General features: G+C 41.0%; 1 protein-coding gene across 1 annotated transcript in view; it reads left to right on the forward strand.

Annotated features, from left to right (window-relative positions):
- Positions 1–18,793, forward strand: part of IPCEF1 (interaction protein for cytohesin exchange factors 1) — a 166,978-nt gene that overhangs the window by 83,888 nt on the left and 64,297 nt on the right. Inside the window, 2 exon segments of the mRNA XM_079148679.1 lie at positions 14,952–15,025; positions 16,485–16,556. Coding sequence (XP_079004805.1) covers positions 14,952–15,025; positions 16,485–16,556 — 146 coding nt within the window.

Consider the following 18,793-nt stretch of genomic DNA (forward strand, 5'->3'; position numbering starts at 1 on the left):
TATTCAGATTCTAGTTCCACACTTTTTCTCTTGAAGTTGTGAATTTCTAGGTCACTGGTATAACTCTATGCATCCCTTTTCTTACAAGTAAACTTTGACCCAGAATATTATCTCTATATAATTCAGAGCTGCATTGAGAAGATCAAATGTAGACAAAGGCAATAGAAAAACATCAAAGGAATACATACAAAGGAGAGCACTTTTATGTTTGCTTTATAAGAAATTGGCTTGCGTAAGTATTGTGATTTCAGGATGCAGAAGAATAGTGCTAAGGATTTGGAGACACCAGAAATGATTTCCCTTGGTGACAATGGCCTACCCTGTGCTGGAAATACTCAAAACATGCCCGACCTAAAGGACGACTTTAAGCCATAATCCAGGGAAGAGGACTGGAAGGCATGGAGTATTTTTCAACACAGTGCTTCTCTGACTGGGGAAGAGGACAGGTGACCCGTGAGTTAGTGGCGGTTTTCAGGAGTTAGCCCATTTCTCAAGCTTGGAGTCAGGAGTGGCCCATGACATGAACTGAACTTTTGGTTTGATTTGAGGATTTACCTAAGAAGTCTCTATCTAAAGATATATCCCCCCACTGGAGTGAGCTCGTTTAAGGGCCAGGGTCAGCTGATTCACGAACAAGGTAACTGAGAAACTCATCTGTCACTCCACTGCTGTGTTCATGTAACACAGGACATGCTTCAACAACATTTCCCAAGGAAGTTATGCAGTGGAAACTTTTAAAAAATATATGGAATATTTTTAAGGGGGCAGAATTTAGGGGAACACATTAGAAATAATGTCTTCAAAAGCAACAGAAGGAAATGGCACGCTGTATATATTGGAAGATTCCCTGGGCTCAGAACCAGGACAGGTTTTAAACTGACCTTGAGCCACTGGACAGCCCTCACGAACCCCATGTTCTCTTGGGCTTCTGCATCCTCATCTGCATAAGTAGATGCTGCCAGCGGGGAAAGGGTCAGTGCTCACTAACAGCCCAGAGCAGCTGATACTTTCCACGGGGAATCTTAGAAAACTTCCTGTGGCAGATGCATGTCCATCTTTTTCTGACCCATAATGACTTTAGAGTAGTAGGTGCAGTTTTTAAAAAGTTTATTGTTTCAAAATCATGGATGAAATACACATACTATGCAATTTACCATCTTTGCCATTTTTAAGGGCATGGTGAGTGACACTGAGCATGTTCACGTTGCTATGCAACCATCCCCCATTACCCATCTCCAGACCTCTACATCTTGCAAAGCTGAAACTCTGTACCTATTAAATAGCAACTCCCATTGTTTCTCCTCTTCTTCCCTGACAACCACCTTCCTGCTTCCTGTCTCTAGGATTTGACAGCTCCAGGTCCCTCACATAAATATAATCATGTAGCGCTTGTTCTGTGACTGGCTTATTTCACTTAATGTAATGTCATCAAGGTTCATCCATGTTGTAGCCTGTATGGGAACTTCCTTCCTTTTGAAGGCTGAATGCTATTCCATGGTAGCATGTGGCGCATTTTGTTCACCCACTCATATCTGTTGCTTTCTTTCCCCTTTTGGCTATTTTCAATAATGCCCCTGTGAAGACGGACATACCAACATTTCTCTGAGTTTCTGCTTTCAGTTCTTTTGGGCACATACTCAGAAGTGAAATTGCAGGATCATATGGTGATTCTGTTTTCAGTCTTTTGAGGAACTGCCAGATGTTTTCCTGGTAGCTACTCTACATTCTTACCAACAGTGCCCAAGAGTTCCAAATTCTCCATGTCCTCACCAGCACTAACTTATTTGGTTATTTACTTTTGATAATAGCCATCCTAATGAGTGTGAAGTGATACCTCACTGGAGTTTTGGATTGCATTTCCCTAATGATTAATGCCATGAACTGAGTGGCCCTTTGTATATCCTCTTTGGACAGATACCTTTTCCCCATCTTTGAATTGGATTTGTTTTTGAGTGGATTTTATTCTCTTTAGAATTATTTTATTAAATCATAAGTGTACAACAGCTTCTTAATTCTACACATGCACTTACATTATTTTGGTGGTGGTGGGGGTACTGGGAATTGAGCTCAGGGGCACTGGACCACTAAGCCACATCCCCAGCCTTATTTTGTATTTAGAGACAGGGTCTCAATGAGTTGTTTAGCTCCTCACTTTTGCTGAGGCTGACTTTGAACTCAGATCCTCCTCCTCAACCTCCTGAGCTGCTGGGATTACAGGTGTGCACCACCACACCCAGCATGTCCTTAAATTTTTTAAAGGAAAAACTTTATGTATTATTACATCATGATACTGGCTAATAGTTTTTCAAAACTTTGAGAAAAATCTTAAAAAAGATTTCACATGGGCTGGGACTGGGGCTCAGTGGTAGAGCGCTTGCCTGGCATGTCTGAGGCTCTGGTTTTGATCCTCAGCACCACATAAAAAACAAATGAATAAAGCTATTGTGTCCGTCCACAACTGAAAAATATTTTTTTTTTTAAAAAAGGTTTCACATTTCACCTGAAACTTACAAATTTAACATTATCAAAGGAGGAATGCTTCTGCACGCTTATGAAAACTACTAGAAAGAAACAATTAAAAAGTGAAGGCACTGTCTCAAAGCAGTTTCTTTTTTACAATACGTCATTCATAGTAAGGTAATATTATTAAATAATCCAATCCATTCACAAAATGGCTCTCTGAATCTGCTCTGGTGTCTTCTGGAACATCACTGCCTATTTATGCATGACTGAGATAAGAGTTTCCTTAACATTGTCATTTCAATAACCTGAAGCTGTTCTGTCACCTCTGGTCTCTCATCCTCTCCTGTTTATACAGCAAAGCCCAAGACAAATAGGATGAAGCTCAGTATCGGCTCTTCTCACTATAACCCCCTCTTCCTCTTCCATATGGTACCCCCATGTTCCTGCTACCACCAAAGTTTCCACTCTTCTTTGGACCATAGTTAGAAGGTTGCTGGTTATAATTTCCAAAATCTTTATAATTTCCACTTCCATAATTTCCTTTGTCATAACCACCCTGGCTGCTATCTCCAGGTCCTCTACCGCCATATCCTCGTCTTCCTCCTCCATAACCAGGGCAACCTCCAAAATTGCGACTTCCAGGTGACTGTGGAGAAACTGTTGGTTAGTAGAATTAAAGAAGATACTGAGGAACACCAGCTTAGAGATTAATTTGAAGAATATGGAAAAGTTGATACCATTAAGATAATTATTGATGGGCAGTCTGAAAAGAAAAGAGGCTTTGGCTTTATTACTTTTGATGACCATGATCCTGTGGATAAAATTATATTACAAGTGGTCATAATGCAGAAGTAAGAAAGGCTTCTTACAAGAAGACAAGAAATGCAAGAAGTCCAAAGTTCTAGGAGTGGAACAGAAGGTGACTTTGTGGTGGGGATTCCCATGGTGGCAGTGGAAGTTTTGGACCAGGACTAGGGAGTAGCTTTAGAGGAGGATCTGATGGATAAGGGAATGGACATGGATTTGGGGATGGCTATAATGGGTTGAGTGGATTTTAATAATATTTCTGAACATTAGGAAACCATCTTTAAGAGATCTGAAATTTCTGAGGAATTTGAAGATTAATATACTATGCATGAAGGCAAGATATTGGGTATACTAATTGTGATTTTAAGAAGAATTAGCCTTGGTGTTTATGCTCATTAATCTCTAATAGTGAAAGGGGATGTACAAATTTTAAAGTTTCTTAAATGGTGTTTCTTTATTTATTGTTCTCCTGTTCTTGTTCTAATCATGGATGGCAGGTGTGATTTAGTAGATAGAAAGAGATATAATTTATTCTGTAATAGTGAGATTTGAGCAAATTTCTTTGAATTTACTTGAAACTTGCCCTTTTTAAAAAGGTATTGCTTTCTTCCTCTTCTCGTTGCTCTTTTTTTTTTTCCTTTTTGACCACACTTTTGAAGAGGCCAGTGTACGTCAGTGAGACATTAGCATCTTTGGGTTAACGGCTTCGAGAGAGCAGACGGTAGCTGAGGCTGGGAGGGGCAGCTTCTGAGAGTGTGTTGAGGCATGTGTGCTGTGCTGAGCATTTCACACTTTGGAGAACACTCACACAGTTCTTTTAAATTGTGAAATGCCCACCTTAATTGATTTTGAAAACAACATTTCTGGAAGTAGTGACTGTCTTTGTATTTCCAACTACCTAGAAGTAACACAATTTCAGTTATGGTTCTGCAGGGAGAGAGCTGAAGAATCTGAGTAAGTCAGGAGAGCGGACTTACCAGTCACAGAAGAGCATGCCGGCTCCCTCTTGGTCACCACTTACCAGGACCTAATGTGATAGTGAGGGAGTCATGTCCTTGGGTGATTTTGAGGAGGAGATATTACAGAGGAGTCATAATGGAGAGCAGCTGCATTGTTTATTCTGCTGTGGGGTTGGCATCCTGATTTAGGTTTCCCAGCAGCAGACCCTAAAGAGGATTTGGGTGCAAGTCATTGATTTGGGAAGCCATCCAGAAAATACAGTCACCCTGTGGGATATGCAGAAGACTGTTTCTGGGATGTCCTGTAAATTCTAACATCCTTGAAGGTTCAGGCTCTTATGTAAAAAAGTGCAGAATTTGCTTATAATTGGCACACATCCTCCTGTATGTGCTAAATCATGTCTAGATTGCTGATAATAATATAATGTAAATGCTATGTAAATAGTGTTTGTACTGTCTTGTTTAGGGAATAATGACAAGGAAAAATTTGTACATGTTCAGTATAGACACAATTTTTTTCTAAATGTTTTTTTAATCATGGTTGGTTCAATCCATACACATAGAACCCACAAATCTGGCAGGCAGACTGTAGCTGCAGAAAAAAAAAAAAAAAAATAGTCGGGAGAGAGGGTAGGAAGGAAGCTAGAGGGCTCTTTTTAGGAAGAAAATTATGACGGAGAGTAACTGATGCTTACCCATGCTGGGAACTTGGAGAGCTTGTGAGGGGCAAGGGAGCTGGGGTAGTTGTTACCGGTTCCATCAGTCATTAGCTGAGAGCTCATCCTGTAGGTACTGATTCCTGAGCATCTGCACAGACAGAGGATGGACGTAGGCAGTCAGAGAAGCCTTCCCTCCAAGGGGTACAAGTGCCAGCAGTGGAAAGCCTGGCCAGGGGACCTGATTGGGTCCCCAGAAGCATCTGCTTGCTTCAGATCCCTTTTCCTCTCTCCCTTGCTGGAGCCTCAACATCTTCAGAACTGTCTTGATTATCTTCAGCCGCTCTTTGGGGCCATTTTAATAATGAAGGGATCTGTAGGAAACTGGGCCATTCTGTTTATTAGCCAAAAACATTTATCAAATGTTTTCTGGGTAGAATGTCTCTTTTTATGCGTTTGTAAAAAGAAAGTCTCAGGATCAAAATTATATTCATTGTGTATTGTTAGAGAAAACCAAACGCGATAGTACTGTATTAAAATATGCCAGAGGAATGTGTGATGAATTTATCAAGCTTGCAAGCATTGTTATTCTCCAAAGAATTTGAATTTTTTTCAACCATTAATCGGATGCAAAGATGACAAAGGCGGGCTGAGGGGCAGAAGCAGCTCAGCACAGGAAGAGCAGGGTAGTGAGAATGGATTGAGTCTAAAGGCTTATTTAACGTTACCTTTCTTTTTTCTGAATTGTTCCTTTTCTTTTGTTTTCTTTTTCCTCCTTTTTATTCCTATGGATTAATGATAATAAACTCTTTTTATAGTTTTAATAGATTTATGGTATTAAATACATTCAGGTTTTTTTCAACTTAGCTTTGAGAAGCTGTTTTTATCTGCTTTTCACCATGAGGACATTGACTCAGAGAGGTAAAGTGTTCTGCCTAAGATCACACAGTGAGTGACTGGCATTGAGCTATTTTGACTTCAAATTCATGGCTCTTTGTTCTGTGCCAAGCGTTGACCACAGATCCTTTTATCCTCCTATTACAGCTCTTGGCTGAGACTGAAGGATTTCTTTAATCTCATGTTTAGAATTTATTAGTTACTGGGGCCTGGTCTGAGGTCTATCATTTTATTAATATCATGCAATTTTCCCATTTTATTATTATGTTGGTTTGCTGCTTTAGGTAAAATTTATCAGTTTCATGAGTTCCAACACTCAGAACAGGATTAGTGTTTCTCCGAAGACTGTGTGTGTATAGGACCTTGCTGGTTTATGCTGAACACTCAGTCATGGTTAGCTCTTATTTGATGTTACTCAGAATCATTCCATTTCTTAAAAGAATGCCGAGCATTCTCCATGCCAGGCCTACTTCTACTATCTACAAGAAAAAAAAAAAAATCAGTTTTTTCCTTTGCTTCCCATGCAGTGCTGGTCACAGGCCAGTGCTAAGCGGCACAGCTCTCTGCGGGCCCAGGTGACAGTTGGAGGTTGGAGATCAGCTTGCTGTTCTGATTTGTGTCTTTCCTTTCCTGAAGGGAAGAGGGAGATGACTTGCTTATGAGAGCAAAGCAATATGATGAACTTTATTGTAGGGAGAGAAGGAGAAAGCTTTAAAGGCTGTGCAGTTTGGGGGAAGAGCAGAGAAATACTCCCCAAACAATCCTAAAGGTGATAATAACACTGTCCTTACTGAAAGTTCTTAGACTATATTGCACTGTGAATGAGCAAAATTCTGTGCTCACAGGTCTCTTGGGATCATTCTTGTTTATGGGGAGCATGACACCACATTCACGTTCAGTTAATTTCTTTAATTTGGGGAATTGCTTCTTTTTTTCTGTTTTGATTTAAAAAACCAAAAACGATCTTTAACTCAATTCCAAAGTCAAAGCTATCTAACAAGTTACAGCCAGATAAATCTTGCTTTCATCTCTGTTCCTCTACCTTTTTCCTTCCTTCTTTCCTATTTGTTTTGGAATTATTTTTCCATTATTTGCTTTAATAAATACAGACAAGTGTGCGTGTCAAATGACACTGTTTTATTCTTACACAAAAAATTCGGTGTGTCATGCTCCAGCTTGCCTCTTCTCTTCCTATGTCCTAGAGACCCTCTCTCTGTAGATGACATTTTTCCTGGTTGTTCTTTGTGTGTGGATTCCATAGTTTTTCAACTGCCTCCAGACAGGATGCACTCTTCGCCATTTTTTTGCAAATACAAACAAAGTTACAGTGTGTGCGTCATCACACATATTCTCAAGGACACACTGGGGACAGATATCGAAAGTAGACTTCCGGGTCAAGGGTGAATTTTTGCCGTTTCTGCTGTTCTCCTTCCATGCCACTTCCTAGGACATTGTTGCCAGCACTGCAGCCAAACGTCTGTCTTCCGTCTGAGCTAGAACTTACCTCTTCTGGGGTCTTAGTTTCCTTTAGCTTATATTTTAGAAAATATGATTCAGATTTCTCTTGTGGTCACGAGTCTGTTGTACCACAAAAATTCAGTGACAACTGTTCTCAGCTATGGTGACAATGCAGCTCTGCTTGACTTGGAGACTTTGTTCCCAGAGTGCAGGAAGTATCAGGGCAGAACTGAGAGAGCAGGGTTTATTTGGAAAATGGACTTCTGTAGCTTCTCCTGATTCTGATATTCACTGGGTAACCTCACTGGAATTAAAATAATCCCAAGAATTTTAAGTCACTTGTAAACACAAAAGTTTTTTACCAAAAAAAAAAAAAATCTTTATTTTGTTTTCTTTAATTATTTTCTTCCTCAAACTTTAGACCTACAGTTTATTCAACAACACATTTTTTGGGGGGGAAACACTGCAGTGAATACAGATTTGAAGGTACCTCTTGATTTCAGAATTATCAAAGGGTAAGAAAATTAGGTTTCTTAGAATCGAGAAAATATGTTTCCATTGAAAGTAGAAAGATGACAATACTCTTGCTTTTTAACCATGAAGCTCATAATAATGTCCTATGTTACAATTCAATTTTTTAAAAATCCGGTTTGGTCTTCTTTGACTCCTATGGCTTCTGGGATACAGATCACTGGTTTCTGTTTATCAGCCTGCTACCTTCCTGACATATGTAGGTGCTTAAGAAGTCATCTTCCTATCTTTCCAGGTACTTGCGGTATGTAAAAGTCAACATTTATCATGGCAATGGACACCTAGGTTTGCACTTAAATATTAAAATCTAATGTCCTATTTTAGTTAATTTTTTAAATACTTCATTTTTAGAGCATTTTAGGATTATAGCAAAAATGAACTAAAGATGGAGAGATTCCCTGTTTGCCCCCTGCCCTACATGGGCACGAGCCCTTAGTCACTGTCCCTGGCCGAGCAGCCCATGTGGCATAATTGACAAACCTACCTTACCTGTTGCTGTCACCCAGAGTGCATAGTGTCATGGTCCACTCTTGGGGAACACCGTGGGCTTGACAAATGTATGATGACACATATCCACCATTATAAAGATGCAAGGTGTTTCACTGCTGTATAAAGTCTCTGTGCTCTGCTATTTTAAATGCTAAAATTTGATGTCCTGTTTTAGTTGATTTTTAAAAATGTCTGAAGCATGACAGATTTGGTATGAAATATTTATGTCTCAAATTCCTGTAGCCCAAACTTGAAACCATAGTTAAGCTTAAACCATTGAATATTAGGAATATTGACTCAGTGGTGTGTGAAAGATTGAAACAATCATATTCAGTAGGAAAGGTCAAGACATCTTATTTTGCCTTCTTCCAAGTTTCACTGACAGCCCAAAAAGAGGGTCTTATTCACATGCTTTTATTCTCCCAAATTTTCTTTCATCTTATGTTTTTCAAAACAGTTTCCTTGAGGTATGTTTTATGTACCACAAAATCTACTCTATTTATAGTGTGATCATTTTGGCAAATTTACCGAATGATGAAACCATTATAATAAATCAATTTTCTGTTTTGATTTGCATTTCTCTAATTGCAAGAGATGATGAACATTTTTCATATGTTTGTTGATCGATTGTATTTCTTCTTCTGTGAATTGGCTATTCAGTTCCTTAGCCCATTTATTCATTGGATTATTTGGGGTTTTTTTTGGTGTTAGGTTTTTTGAGTTCTTTATATATCTTATAGATTAATGCTATCTGAGGTGCATGTGATAAAGATTTTCTCCCAATCTATAGGCTCTCTCTTCACATTATTGTTACTTTTGCTGAGAAGAAACTTTTTAGTTTGAATCCATCCCACTTATTGATTCTCGATTTTACTTCTTGTGCTTTAGGGGTATTTTTAAGGAAATCAGATCCTAGGCTGACATAGTGAAGATTTTGGGCCTACTTTTTCTTCTAGTGCCTAAGTCTTTGATCCACTTTGAGTTGAGTTTCACGTAGGGTGAGAGATAAAGGTTTAATTTCATTTTGTTACATGTGGCTTTCCATTTTTCCCAGCACCGTTTGTTGAATAAGCTATCTTTTCTCCAGTGAATGTTTTTGAAGCCTTTGTCTAGTATGAGATACCTATATTTATGTGGGTTTTTCTCTGTGTCTTCTATTCTGTACCATTGGTATATATGTCTGTTTTAGTGCCAATATCATGCTGTTTTTATTGCAATAGCTCTGTAGTATAGTTTGAGGTCTGGTAGAATAGAGTTCCTTCAGAGTAGGTAGAGGAGAGTGAAGGGAGGGGAAGGATATGGGGTGGGAAGGATAGTAGAGTGAAACAGACATTATTACCTCATGTCCATATATGACTGCATGACCAAATGTGATCCTCCAATATGTACAATCAGAAAAATGAGAAATTATACTCCACTTATGTGTGATCTATCAAAATGTATAAATGCATTCTACTGTCATATACAACTAATTAGAATAAATATAAAGAATTTTAAAAAATCAATTTTAGCTCATTTTCATCATACCAGTAAGATCCCTCATGCCTATTTACAGTTAATCCCATTCCCCACCAGGAACCTGCTCTTCTGCTTTCTGTCCTTATAGATTTCCTGCAGTTGGAGTCATAGAATAACGTGTGGTCTCTTGTGTCTCGGAATAATAAGTACATCCGTGTTTTAGCATGCACTCATCGTTTGCTCCTTCCTTCATTAAACGGAGTCTGATTGTATGAACACATTCCACTGTTCATCAGTTGATGACTTTTAGGTTGTTTCCAGCTCCAGGCTACTATGAATAACACCGCTATAAATATTTACATGTAAATTTTTGCATGGGCATACACTTTCATTTCTCTTGGGTAGAGACCTAGGAGTGGAATTGCTGGGTGTGTGGTAATTATATGTTTATATTTTTTAGAAACTGCTGAACTATTTTCCAAAGTGGCTTCTGCATCTCATTTTAATGCTTTCTGTATTGTCAGAGGAAAAAGATAATTGTTCCTAAGGCTTGATCATTCATAAAACTCCTTTAGTCTACAAGTATTGAGCACCGACCTTATGTGTAAATAAGAAGTATAAATGACACAATTATTTCCTTCAAGGTGCCCAGACTCTATTGGAGAAGCACAGAATACCCAGATAACTAACTGCAAGGAGAGGAACACTATAGGGAAAGCCCATCCCTGCTGTGGGGGCCCGGAGGGCACCTGTTCCAGGCTGCGGGGAGGAGGAAAAACGTTTAGAGAAGGTCCCCTGTACACTGAGTCTTGCAAACTTAGCTCGACGTGAGGCGGGGCCCAGGCTGCAGCAGGCCCCGCCCCTCGCACACCTGAAGCACCTTCACACTGACCAGCTCCACTTTATTCCATAGCAATTGCTGTCTACCTTGCGCCCTGTCACTTATGTGTTCACAGGTTGAGCTTACCGTCTTTTTCCCTTGAGAGCAGAGGTCTCTGGTTTGTCCACTAATATGTCCCGTGTACTGACACCGTACCTGGTGTGAAGAGGGCACTTGGTCAATGGTCACTGAATCCAGGTCATTGAATCTATGAGAGCAGGATGTTTGGAGGAGATACAGACAGGTGATTCATGGCAGGAGCCAGGTTATCAGCACCTGATTTCACCACCCCACGTTTCAACACGGGCCATTTGGATAACTGTGAGAATTAATGCTCTGGAAAGACAGCAAGTGCCTGTGTCACTCTACCAGGGAGAACAAAACCTGAGACGCTGGGGAAAGTGGTTGGGAGGCCTCTGGGGTCGCTGTATCATCAGAGCATCATGTGACCCAGTGAGAGGTGTGTTGTTGCTTCAGAATTTAGGACTGGGTTTGGTGAGACAGGTTGGCACAGTGGCTGGAGGATGGTTTGCTCGTTGTGGCGAGAGAAAATAAATTGTCTTTATGGTATCATAATTCAGAGAAGCTTGCAGCCACCAATGCATACTGTCAAGCAACTTTAGAAAGTTAGGAATCATTAAAAGGATACCATTCAAGAAAGTTATTTTAGTTAATATAACAGGCAACAAGGGACCTGAAAGGGGTAGGAGGAGGAAAAGGAGGAGGAAGAGAAGAAAACTGTCATTCCCTCAAGATTTATCCTCAAGGCTTCTCATTTCTGAGACTTTTTTTTTACAAGTCAAATAAGCAAGGACCATTTTTGACACAGTTGTCTGTGACTTTGAATACAGCTTGAATGTCTTGCAAATAATAGACAAAAAAAGCCTCTGCTTATGAAAGGGAAGATTCACTGGGGCAACACTAAGGTGGCTTCGCTCAAGTCTATTTGGGGCCCTGTTTTGAAGAAATCTCAGCCACTTCAGTTATGCAGAAAAGGAATCCACTCAAGAAGATACACGACTTATCTTTTACGTGGCCTTGTTTTTTAAATGAATAGAAATATTAGCAAGAGCATATATGTGTATGTTTCCCTTTGGATTGAATTTTATATTATTGTCCTTGGAGATGGGCTTGTTGTACTGAAAATAAATTGTTTGGAGACTAATCATGCCATAAATTGGTTGTCGATAATTCAGCTCCATGGAAGTATTGTGTTTTCTTTGTTTTAATTTTTCTGTTTGTTTTTGATTGAATAGAGGGTAGGAACATTGGAGAAGATGAAAACTGTGGAATAATAAGGGTTTATCATAAAGGGTCTCTGCTAAGGCACTTAGACGTTATCCAAGGGAAATTGGGAACCATGCAGAGTTTTAATTAGAGAAGTGACATGAAGAATGTTCATGAGGCCAAGATTCCTTGTGACTGGGATTTGGACACCAAATTGAAGAGGAGAAGGGAATTAGGAAGAAGGAGAATGGGAGACTTTGTAGTAATTCAAGAAAAAGTTAATGGTGGTCTGAAGGAGTGGGAGGTAGTAGATGGACTAACGATACAGGACAGATTGTTGTTTGAAGTGGTGGAGAACTGTGTTCACCTCTGAGCATCGCCACACTGGGGACCAAGCCTTCCCCTGAGTTTTGGGGGTGACAAGCTGGTCTGGTCTGGTAGAATTGTGAATGTCTCCCAGATTTCCTTCCTTCCTTCCTTCCTTCCTTCCTTCCTTCCTTCCTTCCTTCCTTCCTTCCTTCCTTCCTTCCTTCCTTCCATCTGGATAGAAAGTGGTATTGCTCATTGACTAAGAGAACACAGGAGGAAGAGGAGTGGGCATTTTGTGGAGCAGGATGATGCCTTTGTCTTGGATTTGTCATCCTGGGGAGCTCATGGAACATCCATGTGACCAGACACACTAGGCATTGGAACGCGGACAGGAGCTCCAGGGCAGAATTGCAGTCTGAAGAAGAGATTTTGGGCATGCGTGTGCAGTGGTGATCCACGAAGCCACGGTGGGGGTGTGAGCAGCCCAGGGGCGTACTGGAACAGAAGGAGTATCGCGGTGTGGACAGAACCCTGGGGAACCTCCACCTTCAGAAGCAGGCGTGGGAGAGAGGAAAGACCTTTGAGAGGAAGAGGAGGCAGCAGTCCCAGGTTGTCAGCAAACCAAGGTGGCTGGGCATGGCGGGGAGGGGACGAGCCAGGGCATCAGGCTCAGAGTTCAGTGGGAGCTAAGCAGGTGGATGGGACTCAGCAACTTGGAAGTCAGTGGGGTCCGTAATATCTACCGTTTTCCTGGAACAATGAGCGTAGTATTGAATGGGAGAAGGAAGTTGAAACAAATGGTGAATATAAAGGAATGATTTTTTCTTTCTAAATCAGTCATGGGAATTTATATAAGAATACTTTAGCATAACATTGATTTTTTTCATTGAGATGGAAATCATATAACAAGATTAGCCATTTTAAAGGTAGATAATTCAGTGCATTTGCAATGGTGTGCAACCACCTTGTCAGTCTAGTTCCAAAATAGTTTAATCACACAAATAGGAAAACCCAAGTCTTTAAGCAGTTGCTCCCCATGCCTCACTGTCCCAGTGCCTGGGAACTATCAAGCTCTGTTCTATCTTTATGAATTTCCCATTCCAAACATGTCATATAGATGGAATCATGTAATCTGGGACCTTTTGTATCTGATTTTTTTTCTTAACATAATGTTTTCAAGGTTCATTCATGTAGCATGTATCTGTACTTCTTTTTCATGGCTGAATAATATTTCATTGTATGGATGGATATAGTATGACTTGTTTATCCATCACCTCGATAGGCATTTGGGTTGTTTCCAGCTTTTGGCTGTTGTAAATAGTACTTCTGTGACTACGCATGCATGTGTATTTATTGGAGTCCCTGTTTTTGCTTCCTTTGAGTGTATCTCTAGAACTGGAATTGATAGAACAAACCAGTTTTTTAGAACTACACTTTTATATACTGCTAATTAAAAATCCACAGGAGGCATTGTGAATTATACAAAATTGACTTATACAATGTAAGCTCTTTGAATACTTTATATTCCCTTTTGGATAGGATTGGTGAAGACGCCATGTGGTAATTAAGAAGCCCTCAAGAGATGTGCTGTAAATATATATGCAAATATATAAGTATGTGTATATATGCTTGAATATATATTCATTCAGTATATGCATATGTAGATATGTTTAAAGGAAGATGTGCTCATTAAAACTGAGTTTTTATTTTTATAAGAAGAAGGTATTGTAGATGAAGAACGAAACACTGAGTCGGGGGGGGGGGGAGACAGAAGATGGGGATGAGGTTGGATGTCTCACAGTTTAATTTTTACAAAGGAAAGAGTGCAAGTTGCCCTCTCATTGTTAATAAAAGACACAGAACCGGGAGGTGAGCTGAGAGGACCTATGGCACTAACTTATAGCCAGCTGACTTAAAATTAAGATAGTGTCTTCAAAATCAATTGTCACTGGTATTCCTGTAACCACCAAGTCACCCATGTTTAATCTTACGGATCGTGTCTCTCCACTCAGAGACACCAGGGTAGATGAAAAGAGATGTGCGTTCCACTTGTGACAGTCTGGCTTCCCTGTGGCTCAGTTAAACTTTACTCACAAAATACAGATGAAGGAATTCATAGAGAGGTAGGACGATCACGTGTCCTGTGAACTTTTAGACCATCTAGAGCAACGGTGAAGCTATGTCCTCAAAAGCATCATTTTGTTCCCCGAAGTCTTTCCTTTATAGGAATTGATCATGGAACTGTGAGTCTGCAGGATGTGGCTCTGGACTTTATTCCCCAAACGCTGCCTTCAGTCTTGGGAGAGGGAGTGACGTTTGTTTTGTCTGCTAAGTGTTTTATTTATCTGGACTTATTGAAGCCATCACAACTCCCAGGAGATAGAGCCACGGTAGGAATGTAGATGCGCTAGCTCCAAAGTCAGGAGCTCACCAGGTTTCCTCCTCTGTGCTTGGGGCTTGCCAGAGCGGTAGGACGAGGAGTCTGAGGATGCCTGGGGCCCAGCAGGAAGCAGGACTCTGTGGTTGGCTTTGTGGGTCCCACCAAGACAGGGGGGGCTCTGTGCCTGACACATGGACCGTCCCTAAGCTCTGTCACATCCCTTGTCACCAAAAGATTTTGGGTGACTAATGACGAGATATTAATTTCCTTATAAACAGAGCACCTGGGATGAGCTCTTAGTGAATCAACGCTGCTCCGAGGCAGGTTTGATTCTACCTCCCTTCATTTGGACGATGGCTGTTCTGCGTAGATGATCTCAGTAGACCAACCCCGGGGCCGATGCATCTACTCCTGTTTGTGGTCTGTGTTTCTTTCAGGCAGAGAAAGCTGACGGATTTGTGAACCTGCCCGATTTCACTGTGGAAAGAGCCTCTGAATGCAAGAAAAAGCAGTAAGTCGCCTCTTCCCCTCCACAAAACCCCCTGCCAGGATAACAGACCTCCGCCGTGGCCACCGAGTGAGGTGCTGGTTTGGAAGCGAGTGAGGCAGTGCTCTCCTGTCTGAGTATGTTGAGCACCACGGGTTGGCACCTTCGATACTAATAGAAGTATTTAACCTCTTGCTTTCTGGCGTTCCATTTTGTGGAGCAGATGGGTTTTCGAACCCCGGTGAAGCCTTGGCACAGATGTCCTTGGTGACTGAGTATGCGATGGAGTGAAAAATGTGCTCCCTCCCCGGCCTGGCAAGGTCGAGTGTCAGGGCTTTGACCTTGTCGAGGGAACAGATGGTTCGGGAGGCTCACCGGGTGGCATTTGAGGCGTCGTGATGGACCAGGCTCTCCGAGCTCAGGGCACTGTCAAGAGCAGCCCTGGGAAGTCATGAACGTGGGATTGGACCCTGATGGAGTTTAAGTCCAGACGATTTGATAACGGACGGAAGGAGAAACAGAGCAGTCCCCAGCTCACGGTGCCTGTTCTCCTAAGGAGGGAAACACCTGGAGTCTGCCACCCGCCCAGGGCTCTGGGCAGAGCTGGTTCTTACTCTGGCCCCCAGACTCCCGGTCAAGTGCTCCTCCATGAGACCTCCTGCCGCCCTTTACTCTTTCTATCTTCTCTCACCTTCCCTATTCTTTCTTCCACCAGTCTTATCAGAAAGGGGATTTCCTCATTCATCTGTGGCACTAGTTGTTGTAATTCATTGATTTCTTGTCAGAAATTAATAAACTGGTGTTTGCTGTGATTCTTTGCCACTCTGCATAGCAGCCTGTGTTCCGTGATACATGGGGTGTGTTGATGCTTGTGGTTTTTTTGATTGGTTATTTTTAAAAACTGTCCTGTTCTGCAGGACTTCCGGTCTAAATGGTAAAGGGAAACACTTTATCGTTTATTATCTTCAATGTTTCATATGTCTTCTTCAAAATCCACTTTCCTTGTTCCCTCTACTAATAAAGTGCCTTAGATAAGGTTTCTGATGAGTTGTGTACGGATGTTCCATATCTGATTATTTTCCTGTAAATAAAATTTGGCTGCATATTTGATTAAATTTGAATCAGTACTTAAGTAGTGGGAAGGAGTTAATATGAAGGGACATCTCTGTGAATCCAAATTCTAACTTATTGTATCTTTATAGTAAAGCAGTTAGCAAGTAAAACACACAAAGGTTATGCCCTTGTGTTTTAAATGGAGATTAAGGACTAGTTAAGATGCAGCCTTGACATATAAATTGACCATCAACACCATACTAGACAATAGGTCTAGGGACTAGACAATAGGTATTTAATACAATGATTTTTTTTTTTTTTGTAAATTTACAAGGAAATCAGATATTTATGATGGTCATATTTGATTTACTTACAGCACTGATAAATGCAAACACTTACTCTTATATATTTGTGCTTTTCCCTCTTCAAGTGCATTTAAGATCAACCATCCACAGATCAAGACCTTCTATTTTGCAGCTGAGAATTTGCAGGAAATGAACGTGTAAGTAGAAGAACTTGCTAAATCCAATCCTTATTGGAACAAATTTGCCTTGGTCAAGCATTGGAATTTTCAGCTTATTTTCATATTAGTTATTATTTCTTTCTGTTACTTAAGAATGAATTTCCTTACCAGTTATGAAGTCTCCTTGCTGTCTTCTCATGTTCAGAAGCATTTTGGAGAACCACACACACACACACAGAATGGCTATTTTAGGGAAGAAGTGGTAAGATTCTTCTGAGGGAACCACTAAGTTGAGAAAAGAGTAGACATAAGTCATGACGAGACAATGTTAAAATGAGAACCAGCATTATCAGGAGAAAAACTTAGAAGTGTTTTGTGACTGATTTTGTGGCTTTCCACACGCTAAACTCCCTCTACTGCATTTCATATGTGCTGTGTGATCACCACGATGAATCACGGTTTATCACTTCTTCACGAATCATTCTGAACAGTTTGTAAAATGTCCTTGCTCAGAGTGTTTCTAATTTAAAAATTTTACATCGGCAGCTTGCATTTCCTGTTTGCCCTGTCTAAATCAGTGCACTTTACGTCCCCCACTGCCTAGGTTAAGGCACATCACCATGGCCGCTACTTGAACGAGGCTGTGTCTCAGGAGCTGACTCCAGGTGTGCCATTTAATTTAAGTCTTCTTCCCATAATTCCCAGCGTCTCTTATTACCTTCACCTGACCAATGAGACGACATTCATGAAACACTCACTGTGTGCCCCGATGTAGCAGAGGATGGGTGGGAGCAATAAACACACCGAGCCCTCCATTCATAGAGCTTATGCTGAAAACCCATTATTTTTGTACCTAATAAAATCCTTACTTATCTGCCTTATGTACTTTTTCTTTGCCGTCTTATCCTAGAAACTTAAAGGAAATCATGTCGAGCCTTCATCTGCATCCTTGCCTCACCCTCCCTCGTCCCCTCTCTGACACACTCGCCTCTCTTTACAGCCCTGGCTAGCCAGGAGCCTTTGCGCCTGCTGCCCACTCCTACCTCCCGCCACATCCCTCCAGATGAGGGTGGAATGGGGCACAGGAGGCTGGGAAATCCTGTGATAGACATAACAGGCATGACTCTGACAGCTGTCTTCCAAATAAGTCCTTGACTTATTTAGTTAAAGATAGAATTTGTTTCTACCCTTTCTGATTTTTAGCTTTTTTTTTTTTTTCATGTCTTTCTCAAGCAGCTGAGAAAAATTAAGAGCAGACACCTAAAAGGAGAGGAGATTTACCCTTCACAAAGGTCCATCCTTATCTTTTATTTGCGTTGGCGAGCAGGTCCTTTGGCTAGCCAGCCTTTGCTCTGTAAGGTGTGGGTCAAGGCACAAGGCCTAGCCAGAGGTACCTGGTGCCCTGTCACCGTGCCAGTCTTGCTGAGCCACCAGGGAAGTCTGAATGGTCTTTTCTGGCAGTGAGACTGTGCTGCCTGCCACCCTTTCACAGTGACCTCCTGCGGTCCCTGGCTTCTCCTCCATAATGGTGCCTTGTATGGGTAGATCTTTCCCTCACGGTGGTTCCCATCTGTCCTGGGGCCGGCTCTTTTAGCATAGTTGTTTTCCCCAGTAAGGTATCAGTGAGCCTGAGCTTCCCCGAGAAACAATCCCTTCTAAATGTTTTGTCAGCTACTGAATTTCTCCTCCTACATAGTAAAATGCCTTTTTCCATTAATAAAAGGCGAGACCCTTAGTGCCTTCGCTGAATCCATTATATTTCATATCATAATTAGCTCTTTAAATCACACATCAGAGTTATTAGCTCCTGCTTCCCTACCCCACCAGCTCTCTGGCTTTCCTTTATATTTCCAGTCAGTCTTCTGTATTTATGTGCTGCCTTTGCAGACACTTATTGAGTGGCAAGTCATTTGTATGCATATTAGCTGTGTACATACACTCAATGTGTTGGCTGTTAAATCAACACCTGTCACAGTTATCAAGTTCAAGGTCTTATTGCCCACCTATGCTGAGAAGAGCTGTTATTTTACTTGAAATTTTGTTAGTGTTCCTCTTTCCAATTTACAAGCAAGATATACATGGAAATTTGAAAGTAAGGTACCTTGACCCCCTGTTTTTGAATCTCTGTAGTGACATTTTTGCTTGAAAATTACTCACCTGGTCCCACATGGGTACATGGTCTGTTTTGTCTATGCCTGAATATGTCATGATTCCTTTATGTATAAGAAATACATGTAAATAAAATATCAATACTCTGATTGAATTTCGGAAGATGA

This window comes from Sciurus vulgaris (genome assembly GCF_902686455.1).
Source record: "Sciurus vulgaris genome assembly, chromosome: 7".
Classification (NCBI taxonomy): Eukaryota; Metazoa; Chordata; class Mammalia; order Rodentia; family Sciuridae; genus Sciurus; species Sciurus vulgaris.